Source organism: Oreochromis niloticus, linkage group LG9 (assembly GCF_001858045.2).
Source record: "Oreochromis niloticus isolate F11D_XX linkage group LG9, O_niloticus_UMD_NMBU, whole genome shotgun sequence".
Classification (NCBI taxonomy): domain Eukaryota; kingdom Metazoa; phylum Chordata; class Actinopteri; order Cichliformes; family Cichlidae; genus Oreochromis; species Oreochromis niloticus.
The window spans coordinates 18,208,391-18,225,357 of record NC_031974.2 but is presented as its reverse complement, the minus strand read 5'-3'; the positions used below and the strand labels follow the sequence as shown (position 1 = coordinate 18,225,357).

The window sequence follows — 16,967 nt, the reverse complement described above, 5'->3', positions numbered from 1 at the left end:
GTGACATGATGTATTTATACTTTGTCCACTGACACAGAGGGGGCGGACCGGGAGGACTGCTAAAACAGTATAATAGACTATGAGCCACACAACATTGGACATCTATTCAGGTCTCATATATTTGCTAATAACAGCAAATAGCAAAACTCACTGAAGCCATATGTCGATATTTTCATATTTAATACTGAAAAGTCTGAAGTTAAATACAGCATGAAGCCCTCATTATATTTACGTAGTTACATGTACTTATGTCTGCATTGCATCACACTGCTTAACATAACATACTTTGAAGATTTGAGGAACTATTTTTACTGTCAAAAAAAAGAAGACCCATATATTTTATCTGTAAAAAATTTTTCCATTCTACATGTTGCCAGGTCTGTTTTGGGATGGTCTAAGCCTCCTGCAAATTTGAGCAGCTTGAAGCTCCATGTCTCAGATTCTAACAACAGCTCACTGGGAGCTATAAAACCACACGCAGTGCCAACTAGTGACAATATTGCAAAATACCATACAGTTTGTCATTTAAGCTGCAAATGAAAGGAACTGTAGGACAAACATTTTGTTGTTTATTTGGCAGGGCCAATCAAAGGTGACAGTGTAGAAAATTATAGATTATTAAACAGTTCTCCTCTTTCATAGGAACAGTTCAACATGTCAGTTGGTAATTTGCTTGAGCAACACTGTTGGAGATAGGCCTTTGGGGACTTTGTTAACCCTGCAGCATGTTTAGTGTGCTCTTCTCACTCTGTGTGGCACATCTGAGTCTGCAGAGGCTGCTGAATACCTCATCTCTGAAATTTACGCCTGAGCAGATAAAATCCAAGAAGCTAACACATCATAAATGTGAAGGAAAATCACATTTCTCTACACACAAGACTATTAAATTCACAATTCCCAGTGTGTTCATAAAAATAGGAAATAATACTGTATTTGATTTATTTATTTATTTTCTTGGTTCCGCCTTCAGACTGGCGACCTGTCCAGAGTGTCCCACTTCGTGACATGAATGGGTGGATGGAGGGTTACTCCTTCTTGCTGGACTCCTGTCCTTCAAAGACGGGGTACTTGCTCTCCACATCGGCCCACTTCAAGGTGTCATTAGCCAGATCTTGTACAATGTCTGGCAACTCTGTGATCTGTGATATATATTAGTAAATTAGTATCCAAAAAACAAAAACAAACAAAAACAGATATGGCACTTTCAAAATCAAAATAGTTAACTGTTTTACCTCGGCCCTGATTTGCCTCATCGAGTCACGGTCTCTCAGAGTGGCTGTGTGAGGCGTCTTGTTCACTGTGTCGAAGTCGATGGTGATTCCAAACGCCACACCGATCTCATCTGACCGCGCGTAGCGCCTCCCGATGGACCCTGAAGAGTCGTCTACTTTGTAAGACACACCGTTTCTGGTCATAGCCTCAGCTACAAGGAGAAAGATGATGACAAAACCATTAAATTTGCTTAAGTATGAATCTACAGCTATTAGCTGGGTGTAACATGAAGACTATAAATAGGAAGAGATTATTGTTAAGTAATACTAGTAATACTAAACTTCATAACATTACAGACAAAACAAGTAGGACTAGTTTGGAAGGGTTGCCAGGACAAACATATGCTGTGTTTGGTGTAAAACAAACACAGCATATCAGCGTGTGCACCTCAAATCAACTGTCAAGCACGGTGGTGGAGGGGTGATGATTTTGGCTTGTTTTTAGCTAACGGACCCGGACACCTTGCAGTCAATGAAAATCAAATGTGAGGACATCTGTCTGACAGCTAAAGCTCTGCTGAAACTGGATCATGCAACAGGACGATGATCCCAAACACAGCAGCAAATCTATAACAGAATGGCTAAAAAGGTAAAGAGTAAAGAGTAAAAGTGTTGCAATGGACCAGTCGAAGTCCACACCTCAACCTGATTGTGGCAGGACATTCAGAGATCTGTGCATAAACAATGCATGAGAACCAAACAGAAAACAAATAGTTAAACTAGTTACTGCTAAAAGCACAGAGATACACCCCATGATTCATCATAGGGTGTATCCTCTATTGAATTTGGCCAGCCAAGCTAAGCTAACTATATCCTGGCTCTAGTGGCTCTAGTATTCAATAGTATTCACCAAATACTATTGAAAAGAGCATTTGAGTATTTAACTGTAACAGCCAACACTCTACTGAAATGTAAAGATTATACTCACCTAACTGGTGGATAAATGGCACAAAGTCCTGGTTCTGGCTCAAAGGCAGGATGGAGCATTTGTACGGAGCCACAATGGTTGGAAAGCTGAAATACTGGCCACAGAATAAAGCACCTTAAATCGAAACAAAACAAACATAACTGTTACTCAGATCTGTTTTCTTGTTGTGGAGTATTCTTACCGTCCTCTGTTCATCCCCCTCCCGGATGTGGAATGAGTGCTCGTAGATCGAGTACATGATTCTGCCGATTCCAAAAGAGGGTTCAATTACATTGGGAGTAATCTCCTCCACTGTGACAGGGAAAAACAGAGACATTTGAGGGTTTTTTGTTGTTATTGTTGTTGTTTTTGCCCCTCTCCACAATAACTCGTCTACTCTGGCATTAAAAAACAGGATTGATGTCACCTCTTACCATACAGGGTTTTCTGGAACCTCTTCACACTGACCATGTCTTTGGTGAGTTTGAAGGTTTTGCCGTCTGTCTCGAAGCTGAACTCCCTACAGACAGAAACACAACATCAAGTCACAAAATGCTTCATAAATGAACTTTATGGTTGTTAAGAGCATGAACGTCATTAATTACCCTGTTTCACTGAGAAGCTTTTCCTGATCGCTGATGTAGCATTCATCACAGACAGCCAGGTACTCCAGAGCCAGCTTGGCATCCTTTTTGTAGGCCATTCCAATGGCACTTTTGTTGGGCTCAAACTGGAAGACATTTACTGTTTTGTATGAACTAATTAAGGCATACAATTGGACAAAAAACATAAAAATGGAGAAAGGATGGATAAAGCCACTGAGACATCAGCCACTGGTTGGTAAAGCCATGTTTTGAAGCCTTGACTTAAGCATTTTGGCCATCGCCATCTTGTGTTTTTAAAAGAAGACCCAGCTGAGAAACACTTCACATCCTATACATGGTTTATGTCTATTTTACTCTAAATAGGACTGTAATTTACAATATAAACACTACATCTCTATCAGACAGGGCTTAAAACTGGCTACTGAGATCATGAACACATTAAAAGTGTAGTAGGGTTCTTTTCTCAAACTATATTCCCTTTTTTTGTAACCATGAGCCCCCTGCTGGCCAATACAAAGAATGCAGGTTGACAATACAGGCTTAATTTTTCAAACCTGTATCCACAGCCTGAGTGATTTTAGCATGAAATGTAACACTCCTCCTCACCCCCAAGCAGTCACAGTAATGACTCCCCCTGATGGAGCTGATTCTGCTGGAGGTTTCCTACTGATAAAAGGGGAGTTTTTCCTTCCCACGGATACCAACTGTAGGGTCTTAAGCTTTTAATATAAAGCTGTTTGTGTGAATGCTATGAGATATATTGTAGCAGTGCTCTTTAAATGAAATTGAATTGAAATGAAGGAAATTTTTCAATGGCAAAAACCTATATTGTAAATAAATAAAGTTGCATATTTAAAATGTTTTATTAATAGGCTATAGGTCTGACCTGACACGAACTGTAATTTAGCGTAATTATAGTCAGGTTGTTGGACTGGGACCACAGAAGGATATGGGCTCTTTTAGCGTCTTTTCTGCCACCAGAGGGACTTTGGTAGCTCTGGAGTGACACGAAAGGTCGTAACAGGAGCGATCCGCGCAACCCACAATTTCAATCCAGCCCTGAAGAAGAAAAAACACAAAGGTACAACAAAAATTTAAAACAGGACGCTGTCTTTATAATGCTTTCAATGGTTTTATAAGTCTGTTAGTGGAAAGAAAGAATATTTACATAGGAGGTTTTGGACTCAGCATCCCAGCAGTCACATGCGTAATGAGCCATCTCGTTTTCCATGTGCTGACGGAAGCGCACTTTGTCTTTGGACAGTCCCACTTTGATCAGATACAGGTAGATTCTTCCAATGAAGTAGCCCAGCACAGAGTTGTTGATGACTCCCTGCAGCAGAGAGACAGTGAATATAAAGATGTGCGTCAAATACTGAATTAAATACCAAACGTGCTTCTAATCATTCATCTTTCATCTATGCTATAGTTTTAGTGCTCTAAGGTACGTCAGTAAAACAATACCTACCTGCTCCACAGCGTCTCCCAGCCTCATCATCTGTGCTGATTGTCCACTTGTCTGAGCCTTGGAGGAGAACAGCATGATCTCCAGGTCGGCCACATTGGAGAATTTAGGGTGGACCTTCTCATTTGGGTCCACAAAGTGCTCAATCTCAGCCATGGTGAACTCCCTGCAAGCAGGAAATGCTGATATTTCACCCAAAATCCCTTTTGGAAGGCAGAAATAATTCATTCTAAGCATTACCTAACACGAATGAGTCCAGAGCGAGGAGATATTTCATTCCTGAAGGAGTTTCCGATCTGAGCAGCAGCAAAGGGAAGCTTTCCCTGGTTGAACTCCAACAGACGTTTGAAGTTGAGGAACATCCCCTGAGCTGTTTCAGGTCGCAGGAAGCTGCAAAAATACCAACGTGCACAATTTCAACACAGCAAAATAATAAACCTTGAAAGGAATGTTGCAAGTGCAGATATAAGTACCCAGGCATGTTCCCTCCAGGACCGATGGACGTCTGAAACATGAGGTTGAAGGAGACGGGAGGTGTGAGGTCATTTCCTGTGGCAGGAGACTTGACGTTGTATTTCACAAACAGAGCGGCCAGCTCCTGCTGAGCGTAGTTATCCATCTGAAACAGAGGGACCACAAATGCATCACAGGATTATTTCTTCACCAACACACCGGTGCATGTGTGTTTGCGAGGCACACACCTGTGTGATGACATCCTCCATTTCATTCACCTGCCCCACTGAGCACTTCTCCTCGCACATCAGTTTCTTTAAGTGAGCTGTGAAAAATAAAACGAAAAAGAAGATAGATGCAAGGATTAACACGCACGTTTTTAGATTATTGTTTCATTGATGTGTTTGTCTGTTTGGTTTTAGCCAATAATGAGATCTAAGAAAACCAGCCAGTCATTAAGTCCTTTATATAAAATGTACAATAAAAAAAAATGTCATACAAAGAAACCTATAGACAACACGAAACTATCTTCATGTGCAAAATCGCTCAAAATATCCCTTTAACTAACAGCACAAGGTTAAAATAGGTATTATTACACACTCTGTTTAAATGTTAAATAATTATTCACATTTTCTTTCTTTTTTAAAAGGTCTTTTGACCTGCTTGACCGATGTCAGGTGGAAGAAAACACTTATCAGTTATCTGTGCAGCTCGAAATCAAAGATCCAAAATTCCTCAGAGGAGACACTAAACAGCAAGGCAGGTAAAAACCTGCTCAGATCTCGCTCTGCAGGGAAATAAATATCACCAAAATATATCCAACATCAGCAAGATTATGATGCTATTCTGTATTTCTCATAGTTCCTTTAGATTTCTGTCATTTTCTGTCTGTGTCATGAAATCTGACACCTTGTCAGAAAGTTTAAAGCCACCTTTCAGAAGATGATCTGCTCGGTAGCATTCGCCTGTCTTGGCATCTTTCACCATGTAGTCAGCAAATTTATCCACATGCCCAGAAGTCCTGAAACAAATGGGGAGCTGGTTATAGGTCAAATCTATTAGAAGCCAAACTTGAATTTGTGCTTACCTACTTGAGGACGGGCTCGGGGGTCAGCATGGTGCAGTCGATCTCCAGGATCTGCTCCTCCTGGATGAAGTGCTGCCTCCACACCTGCAGGATGTTGTTCTTCAGAGCACAGCCCACAGGCCCGAAGTCGTACAGGCCGCTCACACCTGAGGAACAAGTAGATTTTTTTTAAATAAAATAAATATTGATTAAAAAAATGAAGCATTTCCACAAGTGTTTTCTTGGTTTTTCCAGCTTCCTGTATCAGCTTCTGTTATCCTTTCTTTCTGTTACCTTACCTCCATATATGGCAAATGCCTGATCATAGAAGAACCTCCTCTTCAATGTATCTTCCATCTTCACTCGATCCACTGTGTCCTCTTTGGGCTGCAGCGCCAGTTCCTGTAATGGGAAATGACGGTGCGCAGCATTTCTTAATCAGAGTGGGGGTTATAAAACTTAGCAGAGAGGCACGCGAGGATAAACATGTCAAACTGAAAGCAGAATCACTGCAAAGGCCAATCAGGAGCTGTGAGCCTCTCACCTTTGCTTCAAGAGTCTTTTTCCGTGATTTCAGCTCTGCAGCAGCTTTGCTCACCTCCTGCTCCGGAGCACCTTTCTCCCTTAACTCACGGACCAAGTCCCCCTGCAGAACAGAACTACACTTTACCTCCTCTCTACACTCGGACTCAACACCATCCTTTCATAAGGGAATTGTGTAAGCGTGTATGTGGAAAAAAGACTTACTTTAAATAAAACAAAAAAACAACATTTCTCCCAAGTTTTCTTACAATGTAGAAACCAGTGTCTGTGATTGGAATAAGGAAAGTAAGGAGTGCGTGCACTGAAAAAGTCATAACCTGAGTTTTTTATGCTGTTAAGGCTCTGAAGTGTGTTTTTTGCAGGCTAATTATGTGGTTTTTCAGTTTCAGTAACAAAGGCTAAGCAGTGCTCTGATACATGTGAAAACAAAAATGGCAGATACTTGAAATGATCATGATCTATTTAGGGAAACCAACTATGATTAGAAAGTAATAAGAGTAGCGCTTGTTGAAGAGCTGCTGTTGTTTGTTTGAGAAAAGAAATCTGGAAAACGAGCATGATCTTCAGATGAAAAACCTACCTGTTCCCGCACAGCCTGCCTTAAAGGAGCCAGTAATTCTTCCATGCTGACACTCAACACGTTGTTCCTCTTGTTAAAGTCTCCACTTTGCTTCAAGCTTCCTTCAGTCTGAGACACAGAGAGGGAAATGTTTTTTTCTCTTTTATAGTCTGACTCTGGCAACGAGGTTGTTGTGTTGCATCATCCAGGAAGCTCAAATTAATTCTGCATTTCAGGTTGAAAACCAAAGCACACTGGTCCTGACTTTCTGTCAACAGTAGTGTTTAGTCATTAGCATTAACATCATAGTAATACATGCATGGTGTAAAACAATGGCCCCAGGGTAGAAATAACTTGATGCGTCCCTTTTGTTCCTCCATCCAAGTATGAGCTCTGACTACAATACTAAAAGTTTATTTTTCATTATCTGAGACATGTTTAATAAAGAAATAAATAACAAGTGAATTTGACTGTTGTACACAGTGAACTTGAAGCCAGTGTGCTTAACTATGCATGAATGTATTTTGGAAAATTTGTCCTAAATACGTATAACCAAACATCAGTGATGTCTGGAAGTCAGAAATCTCATCCTGCTCACTCTGTCTCTCTGAGACGTTTTATCCTTAACAATACAACAAGTAGCAAAGTAACATCTGGTGTGAACATCTGTCAGATGAAGTCTGACAGTCAGTGCACTGTGACGACCCCGTGTGAATGAGGGAGCAGCCGAAAGAAGCTTTGGTAGAAGGTACAGTCTCGTGGTTCACTGAGGTGAAAAAGGCTCAACTTACTGAAAAACAGATCGTCCAGTGTGTCCAAACTCTTGATCTGTACATGTGGCAGAATTATTAGTTTTTGTAATAAAGAGACACAGTAATCTGACTAACCAGCTAAACAAATATCCATTTAGGATGTTTGTGCATTAGGCTTTCGGTTTTTCTGAGTAATCGCAGTAATAAAGGAAGAATCCACACTGTAAAGCCTTTGTAACTTCACCTGAACAGTGGTGCCTTATTGTGCATGTCGGACAGCAAAGACCTGTTTACCTTTACCCACCTTTGAGAATTTAATACGAAAAAATTAAAAATTAACTAGTAATGGAAGTAACAGTGAATCAGTGGCACCAGCTAGTGGTGAAAAATAATACTGTCACTCCTTTATTTTCCATCTATCTTCTTCCAATCCTCCAATTAAGCATAATGGGGGTGCAGGGAACACTGGAGCATATCCCAGCTGTCACAGGGCAGAAGGAAGGGTACACCCAAACAATTTAGATTTGGTTAAAAATCAACTCTAAGCGCATCTTTGGAAGTAAACCAGAGTACTCATACAGAAAGGTCCCAGGGAACCAGTGGACCTACTTACTGTTAGGCCTTCTAAATACAACATCACTGTGCAGGATGCTGCTTTGCTTTGCTTTAAATTCTCAGATATGATGTTGAGCTATGAGGCAAAAAAATAAAAATCTTCCACAAGAATCCCACTTTTAACAAAAACAATACAATCATGGTAGGACGCAGAATATCTGTCATACACATGAAACATTAATCGATTTGCTGTTTTAAACACATTAACTTGTCATGTGTTTAAAACAATTTAACTGACTATTCTTCTGTTTTCAAATCACACTGGATTTACTTGTTTCATTCATGTTGGCTTTTATACACCGTTTATGTTAAAACTAATAAAACTGATGCTTTGGACATTTTTAGTCCACATTTTTTCCACTGGAGGGGAAAAAAAACATAGCCAAAAAGAAGCAAACATTCAAAACATGGTTTAAATTTCCGAGCATGAAGGTTTTAGTTTTGGAGGTCATCTTAAAAACTCCTGAATTACCGTAAGCTTAAGCAGACATTTTTAAGATTAAAAGCAATCACTGAGCAGCAGTGGCTCAAAAACAAGAAGAAAATATCACAGCTGTTTGTCCGTGTCCTGTAAGTGCCGACTCTTTTTATTGAAACTGTTAAATATCTCAATCAGATCTGCCTGAAACTGGAATGGTGGAAGCCTCCTTCCACTGAAAACACCCTGATTACATTTTCTCCCTTTTAACATCGTATTGGCATGGTCGTGCATGGATGAAATGCTGCTCGTCAATGAAACAACAGTCCTGTGCAAGCTTCACCACAACTGTTAAGATATGATAAATACATGACAATTTAGTGATTGCAGTGGTGTGGAACACAAGGAGGGTTCTGTGCGCCACTACAGCTCGTCACAATCCAGTCGCGGTAATCTTCGCGGCGGTGCATAAGCAACGAGTCTGTGGATTTATTATGAAGTGGCTGGCAGACGGGAGAACTCTACTCTTCGCTCGTGTCCTTCTTGCTGGTCTCCTGTCCTTCGAAGATGGGGTACTTGCTCTCCACTTCCGCCCAGGTCAATGCGCCGCTGGCCAAATCCCGAACGATCACGGGCAGCTCGCTGACCTGTGAGGAGAGAAAAAGAGGAGCGTTTTTACTTAATGGTGTTAAACGGTGTGTGTGGAACTCGAGGTGAAATGCACTTGGAGTAGCGTCAAGTCATGTTGCTGGTAATTTTACTATCGAAGTAACAGTCACAAAATGGATTAAAAGAAAGAATTATCAATCAACTCTGAAGATATTTGTGGCTCGTGTCTTGGCATCACTCTGAGCCCAACACAAGTGTAAACCAGAGAAAATGGACTTAAAGCCTAAAAAACAATTGATTTTGTTGTTGTTGCACGACTAAAGAGCAGTTGCACAGTTTATGCATGCAGCTGTACTGATGAGTAACAGAGGAATCTCTGTTCCATGAAATGTGAGTGAAACAGACTGAAATACATCATCTGCTGCCACACTAGGAAGCTCAGTCTCGTTGCAGCCATGCATGTCCTCACATCTTTCCACTCTGTTATTCTTCTGTCGAGGTGCAGGCACATTTTCAGTGTTTTTGTTTGCTTGTTTATCCCTTCGTGTGTTTCAACATGATAATCAAACAGCACCAAGCTGAATTTCATGAATTGTGGAGCAGAGGCGAAGGATGAAACTCGTTGGGCCTTATATGAATTTCCCTTTGGTCGTCATTTATAGAATCATTTAATCTGATTTTTTTTTTTTTTTAAGTAACAGACATAGAAGCTTACGGTAAATTTTAAAATACGTGGCTGAACAGAAAGGTTTAGGTGGGAGGTTTAACGCCATACTGTTAATGAAAAATCATGCTGCACAGCTGTCACAGACTCACACAGAGAGCTTTCTCTTTATCGGTCGCCATCTTGACTGAGATTGAAGGGAGTGGGAGGGGAGCTCGCCACGGCTTCCAACCAGCAACCACATGAAACTCATGAATCCTCTCCTAACAGTAACTAACGCTAACAAACCATTACTGCAGAACAGCTGCAGAATTAAAGCACTTTGAAACTGGATGGATCTTTTCGATACACCCTCAGACCACAAAATCTGCAATAAATGGAATACATTAAACACCTATTCTACTGTACAGTTTTGGAGACGATTTTTCATACTTACATGGCACCAAACCACACAAAATGAATGAATGAGCTGAAAGGTTATGAAAATCACTACCACGGTTGCTCAGTTTTTTCTGTTTTTCTGTGATGTGACAAAAGCACAGCCCTAGAGTTTACCTGCGCAGCCCTAACGCATGTAAAAATGGAATGAAGTGAAGCAGTACCTCGGCCCTGATTTGCCTCATAGAGTCACGGTCTCTCAGAGTGGCTGTGTGAGGCGTTTTGTTCACACTGTCGAAGTCAATGGTGATTCCAAACGCCACTCCGATCTCATCCGTCCTGGCGTAGCGCCTCCCGATGGATCCTGAAGAGTCGTCCACCTTGTGAGATACGCCGTTTCTGGTCAGCGCCTCCGCTAAGGAGAAAAGAAAAAAGCAGTTGGAGAAAGTGCCATTTTTCTTCTTTGACTGAAATAGGAGGTCTGATTTTGGAATCACTTACATAATTCCCTCACAAAAGGCACGAACTCTTGGTTTTGACTCAGAGGCAGGACGGAGCACTTGTAAGGAGCGACAGTAGCAGGGAAGCTAAAGTACTGCAGTAAAAATGAAGACACATCATTACAGGAAACCAGCAAACATAAAACAACGCATGCAAAAATACTCAACTCTGTAAGGAGCTACAACAATATAACAAAATCAGGCAAATTAAATTAAGTCCTACTCTTTAACTTGTTAGTAAAATACACATGAATCAATCACAAAAATTCGAGATTCCAGATCAAAATATAATCATAAAGAAATAAATGAAGAGGATGAGTGCAGCAGCACTGAACATGGTGTCATTTTGTAAGGGCAGAAACACTGATGTTGTCAGACTTACCGTTCTTTGTTCGTCGCCTTCTCTGACCTGGAATGTGTGCTCAAAGATGGTGTACATGATCCTACCGATGCCAAACGAGGGCTCGATCACGTTGGGAACAACTTCCTCGACTGTGGATGACAGAGACATGATAAAACCGCTTGCTCCAGTATCATTTCCCTCACGTTTCTCTCGAGTGAAACTCACCATGCAGAGTCTTCTGGAATCGCTTCACGCTGACCATGTCCTTTGTGAGTTTGAACGCTTTGCCTTCTGTCTCGATAGTGAACTCTCTGAGGAGCACAAATGTGAAAAACTAACTCTTTCCCATAAATGTACTTGAGACAACCATCAGTATGGCTCTGATTAGCCACAGCACTCACCCACTGTCACTGAGCAGCTTTTCCTGGTCTGTAATGAAGCATTCGTCACACACAGAGAGGTACTCCATGACTATCTTTGCATCCTTCTTATAGGCCTTCCCGATGGCTCCTTTGTTGGGCTCGAACTGGACAACATTTACGGTTTTGTGTGGAGAAGTTAAGGAGAAACACCGATCACCAACATCAAAAGGCTCTTTCGTGTTTTGAGACTTTCTCTGAAGTTGTGTTCCTACTTTGATTTAAGGATATGGGTTCTTTTAGAGGCTTTTCAGCAACCAGAGGGACCTTTGTGGCCCGCGCGTGGCACTGCAGATCGTAACAGGACCGGTCGGCGCAGCCTACGATCTCGATCCAGCCCTGCGGGGGACAAACATTACTTTGAGCATCAGCGTACGAACAAGCTGACAAAGCTGTGAGGAAGCGCTGCAGTGGGACGTACGTAGGAGGTTTTGGCTTCAGCATCCCAGCAGTCACAGGCGTAGTGAGCCATCTCGTTGTCCATGTGCTGTCGGAAACGCAGCTTGTCTTTGGCAATACCAACTTTAGTAAGGTAGAGGTAGATCCTCCCGATGAAATATCCCAGGACGGAGTTGTTGATCACTCCCTAAGTGAGACAAGATACATTTCCAGATACATTTTTTGTTGCTTTTCATCTTAAACTCTCTATATAATGACTATTTTGGATCTGACATCATCATTGGTGTTCCAGTGTTATAGCTACCTGCACTACAGCGTCTCCCAGCTTCATGATCTGTGCAGACTGGCCGCTGGTCTGAGCCTTGGAGGAGTATAACATGATGTCCAGGTCAGCTACGTTGGGGAATTTGGGGTGATCCTTTTCATTCGGGTCCACAAAGTGCTCAATCTCAGCCATGGTGAACTCTCTGCACAAAAATATATATTACACAGTCACATTCCCGTTTTCTCTCTCAGTTTAAAAACAAAGTATTATTTGAGCCAGAGGACACCCCCCCCCTCACCTAACACGAATGAGTCCAGAGCGAGGAGAGATTTCGTTCCTGAAGGAGTTTCCTATCTGAGCAGCAGCAAATGGCAGTTTTCCCTGGTTGAATTCCAAAAGACGCTTGAAGTTGAGGAATATTCCCTGAGCTGTTTCAGGCCTCAGATAGCTGCAAATGCAGGTTGATTAAAAATCAAAATCAATGACACAAACGTGAGGAAACGTTTCTACACAGTGCTGAGGAGTCATTTTACCCTGCCATATTCCCCCCTGGTCCAATGGACGTCTGAAACATCAGGTTGAAGGAGATGGGAGGTGTGAGCTCGTTTCCTGTGGTGGGGGACTTAACACTGTATTTTACGAAGAGGTCAGACAGCTCTTGTTGGGTGTAGTTGTCCAGCTGGAAACCGGTAAGCCAAAAAAAAATCAAAGTCAGTGATTTACAGCCTCGTCAGAAACAACAGTTTTTCAACATGACTCCTCGTTTTGTCTCCGTTAACACAGACCTGGGTGATGACGCTCTCCATCTCAGCCTTCTTCTCTGCTGTGCACTTCTTATCAGACATCAGCTTCTGAAGGTGGGCTATATAACACAGAAAAACCAGACAGCGGTGTTTTTTGTTATGTTTTTTGTGACTTCCCACCAACATCCCAGCCTGTCCCCAACACCTACAGCGAGTCCTACAACAGTGCTCAACGTAAATATAGTCATTATAAAAAGTATGAGTGAATGCGTGTGTGCTCAGCTAGCACTGTGCATTAAAAGAAGCACGACAAGTGAAGTCTAATTCCACCTGGTAGGAGACCGGGGGGCTAAGGCACCCAACAACCCCTGAACTAATCGCACCCCACAGATCTGTCACCCAGGCCTTATATGTCCTCCGCATTGGTTGCACACACTATTTATGTCAGCTCCTAATGTATAATCCGTTAAAAATGGCAGCCAATTCATTCATGTTTATTTACATTATACAGTGTCACAACTCTGGGATATGTATGCACGGCAGACAAAAAGCACAGTTGTGATGTTTTTGTAAGCTGCAATAACGATAACAAACAGTACGTGAAACACAAAAAACTGACAATATGTGAGAATGTGCTGCAAACTAAAAAGCTTCATGAAAACATGCTTGTTTTGTTTTTGTTCTTCATGTAATTTGAAGTACCTCTGTTAATAAATATTACATACTTTTGTTTTATCTGGGCAAATTATCCTTAATAAAGCCTTTGGGACACGTCCTCAGTCCATCACAAGCTCTTGGTACAGTTCCAGCCTCTCGGATTCTAGCAGCTGTATTACTTTGTAAGCCCTGCGTGATTTCTGCTGGTCCAGCCACTTCCATCCCCCCCTCAGGCATAACAGCGATACTCAGAATAGGTAACAAGCAGCAGTTGTCCCTCCCGTCTGCAGAATCCCATTAATAATACAGATCCACCTTTAGTTTACACAGTGCTGGAAGATGAGAAGCAAACCATGCTCACCTTTGAGGAGGTGGTCAGCCCTGAAACATTCACCATTCTTGACATCTTTCACCATGTAGTCAGCAAATTTGTCCACATGTCCTGAAGTCCTGGTAGAAGAAGTAATGTTATAAGTGTATTAAAATGTGAAAGATTTGGAATGCATCCCAAAGAAACTTATACATTCAACAGTGTATCTGCAACCGGGCTATGGAAAGCTGCTATTAGTGGCAGCTTCCATGCATAAAATCGCAGAAATCAATATGCGCCCGTTAACAAAAACCCACAGTTCAGCACTTTGGAGCTGACTCTAGGAACCACTAGGCGCCTTTTTTTTCTCTCCTTTTTTTATAAGCAGTTTCTGAATTACCCTTTATTAAATATAAATAAACAGCCTATAAAAGCCTAATATAAATGTTGAGACCACAACTCCAACAGGTTCAGTGCACCTACTTGAGGACGGACTCGGGGGTCAGCATGGTGCAGTCGATCTCCAGGATCTGCTCCTCCTGGATGAAGTGCTGCCTCCACGCCTGCAGGATGTTGTTCTTCAGGGCGCAGCCCACAGGGCCGAAGTCATACAGGCCGCTCACACCTGAGGAGCATTACTGTATGGTAACAGAACTCTTAAAGACACCATCATACGCTTGCTTACGCACTAACCGAAAGCTTAATTTTCACTGCTGGCTATCCAGGTCTTACCTCCATAGATAGCGAAGGCCTGGTCATAAAAGAATCGCCTCTTGAGGGTATCCTCCATCTTGGTTCTGTCAACGATGTCATCTTTGGGTTGCAGTGCCAACTCCTGCAATTTTTATATAAAGTGCCAAGATTAAAAACACAACAACATCTGAGCATTAAAGTCTGTTATAGGCCTTAAAACACTGAGCCTTCCTGGCATGATTATTAGAGTTAACTAAAACTAGATGAAAATGCTCTCAGAGGGCTGTGTGTTATTATTGTCATATCTGTGCTGATTTTCTTCAATTTGGGCACTGACATACGCCATCCACATATTACACTAACAAACATTAAACACTTCCAAACAATAACGACACTGAATCACAAATCCACTCTGGAAACAAACTGAAACTAAACTGAATTAAAAACAAAAAGTCAAAATAAAATAAAAAAAACTAAGTAGAAAATACAAAACAATAATAATAGCTTTGCTTCCAGGACCCTCTTACTTGCTTTCATTTACCAGTCACATCTGACTCGGGTATCATTTTGTGACATGTTAAGATCTTTTATAGCCCAATATCTGATCGTCTTATACAGGAGAGAGTGAAAAAGGTTTGAAAATACTCAAGTGATCTCAAAACCCCAGATTTGATCATTCTTTGTCATTTTGATATAGTTTTCACAGCATCCCAACCAGATGGACTGATGATACACTTCTCAGCTTTAATGAAAAGCATCATATTTTCAGAGTGGTGGTGTGGGGGTGTGTAAGCACTTGAAGAGCATATCATATATCTAAAGTTTAACTGCTCCAGAGTACAGTCAGCTCAAGTGGACTTGATTTACTTACCTTGGCCTCCAGAGTCCTCTTCCTCGCCTTTAGTTCTGCTACAGCTTTAGTAATATCCACATCTGGAGCTCCATCCTGTTTCATTTGGCGAACCAGGTCCCCCTAAACAGAGAGAGAGGTGGCTTCAGACACAGATAAACCAACAAAACCATACTACACGAGTATGGTCATGCTTACAAAAAATATGCTGAAGGATCAGTGTTGTGTAAGTTTTTGGGGGGTTTTGTTTTGTTTTTTGTTTTGTTAGCAGTACAAATTTGGCTTCCAATCATAACCACACCCTTTCCACAAGTGTCTGCAAAAGCAGCTGCAACAGCAGCAGCTCAATGAAACGTGGCAGAGAGCGCAGACATGACTGACAGTTAACGTTAGCAGCTAGCTAGAAAGCAACTGATTCATTGACAGCGAGCAGCCGGCTAGCCTTACTAGCGAGCAAGGCTAATGTGACAGAGTGGGAGGTACTAAAATATATCTAATCACACTGAGAACAAACACTCTTTATCTATAACGATAAAGATAAGGCGATAAGTCCCAATTACCTGTTCTTTCACTGCAAGCCTCAAAGGGGCGAGAATCTCCTCAATGTTGCCGTCCATGGTTTGTCCTTCCGCCAGCTGCAGCCACAGGCTTGTCTTCTTCTTCTTACACAAGCACACCGACGTTGAAAACGGCCGGTTTTTACGCGGGTAGCGAAGCGACTGCCGAACAAACCGGACCGTGGACACCGGGCAGGAGCGGAAAATCTCAGTGGTGGTCCTCAGCAGTGCTGATGCTGCGCCGCGAAGAAGCATGGACCGGAGTAATGCGAGAAAGAGAATGATGAAATCTCTGAGAGCAAGTAAACACTGCTTCCGCCGCCGGGGAGCACTTTCACTACGCCACACGTACGCTGTGTGCACTCTCGGCAGATTCGTCACACATGCTGAGGGGTTACAAAAAACAAAGAAACATTGTAAATACATTTTAAAAAAATTAATAAACTAAACTAATCAGTCTAAAAATTAGTTTAGACTGATTTTTTTGTCAGCTAAGATAACAACTTAATTCTAAAGTATATATTCTGGATTACTGCTCTATCACCCAGTTATATCCGTTGCCCTTTTGATCTAGCTAGTTAATATGCGTGCACAAAATTCAATTCAATTCAATTCCGTTTTTCAGTTGCCTCGAGACACTTTATATCCCAAGGTAAAGACCATACAATATTACAGACAAACCCCAGCAATCAGACAAGCCCCCTACGAGAAAGCAAAAAAAGGAGAAAAACTCTGTCCACTGAAATCAGGAAATGTGAATTTATTTGTCTATGGGCCGGCATTCCTCAACAAATCTATTATCAGCTCATACAGATCTACAAGCATTTATTTCAGTTGTTGACAAAAATAATGAAATTTTCCGAGAGAAAAGAATAACTAAAACTGCTCTAAGCCGATTTCAGTCTGTTTATTGTAGGGTATGGGCC

At 41.7% G+C, this 16,967-nt stretch overlaps 2 protein-coding genes and 1 non-coding gene across 3 annotated transcripts; all 3 read right to left on the bottom strand.

The window, feature by feature from the left end:
• Positions 1-165: 165 nt before the first annotated feature.
• Positions 166-8,504, bottom strand: LOC100709944 (glycine--tRNA ligase). Its single transcript, XM_003439320.5, has 17 exons — positions 6,891-8,504; positions 6,312-6,413; positions 6,067-6,169; positions 5,793-5,934; positions 5,634-5,722; positions 4,950-5,026; positions 4,722-4,867; positions 4,489-4,638; positions 4,252-4,414; positions 3,952-4,116; positions 3,735-3,842; positions 2,784-2,929; positions 2,613-2,698; positions 2,381-2,490; positions 2,200-2,293; positions 1,233-1,423; positions 166-1,139 (listed from the first exon to the last, which is right to left on the bottom strand). The coding sequence occupies exons 1-17, from the start codon at positions 6,933-6,935 to the stop codon at positions 1,026-1,028; spliced, it is 2,031 nt and encodes a 676-aa protein (XP_003439368.1). The 5' UTR covers positions 6,936-8,504; the 3' UTR covers positions 166-1,025.
• A 298-nt stretch (positions 8,505-8,802) lies between these two features.
• LOC100710207 (glycine--tRNA ligase) lies at positions 8,803-16,349 on the bottom strand. The gene is made up of 17 exons (XM_005448861.4): positions 16,045-16,349; positions 15,506-15,607; positions 14,674-14,776; positions 14,425-14,566; positions 13,993-14,081; positions 13,017-13,093; positions 12,765-12,910; positions 12,530-12,679; positions 12,271-12,433; positions 11,989-12,153; positions 11,799-11,906; positions 11,550-11,695; positions 11,374-11,459; positions 11,188-11,297; positions 10,807-10,900; positions 10,530-10,720; positions 8,803-9,301 (listed from the first exon to the last, which is right to left on the bottom strand). Exons 1-17 carry the CDS (start codon positions 16,294-16,296, stop codon positions 9,176-9,178), a joined length of 2,250 nt encoding a protein of 749 aa, XP_005448918.1. The 5' UTR covers positions 16,297-16,349; the 3' UTR covers positions 8,803-9,175.
• Positions 14,161-14,297, bottom strand: LOC112847965 (small nucleolar RNA SNORA84). The gene has a single exon (XR_003221802.1). It is a non-coding gene; the product is annotated as a small nucleolar RNA SNORA84 (small nucleolar RNA).
• Positions 16,350-16,967: the final 618 nt, after the last annotated feature.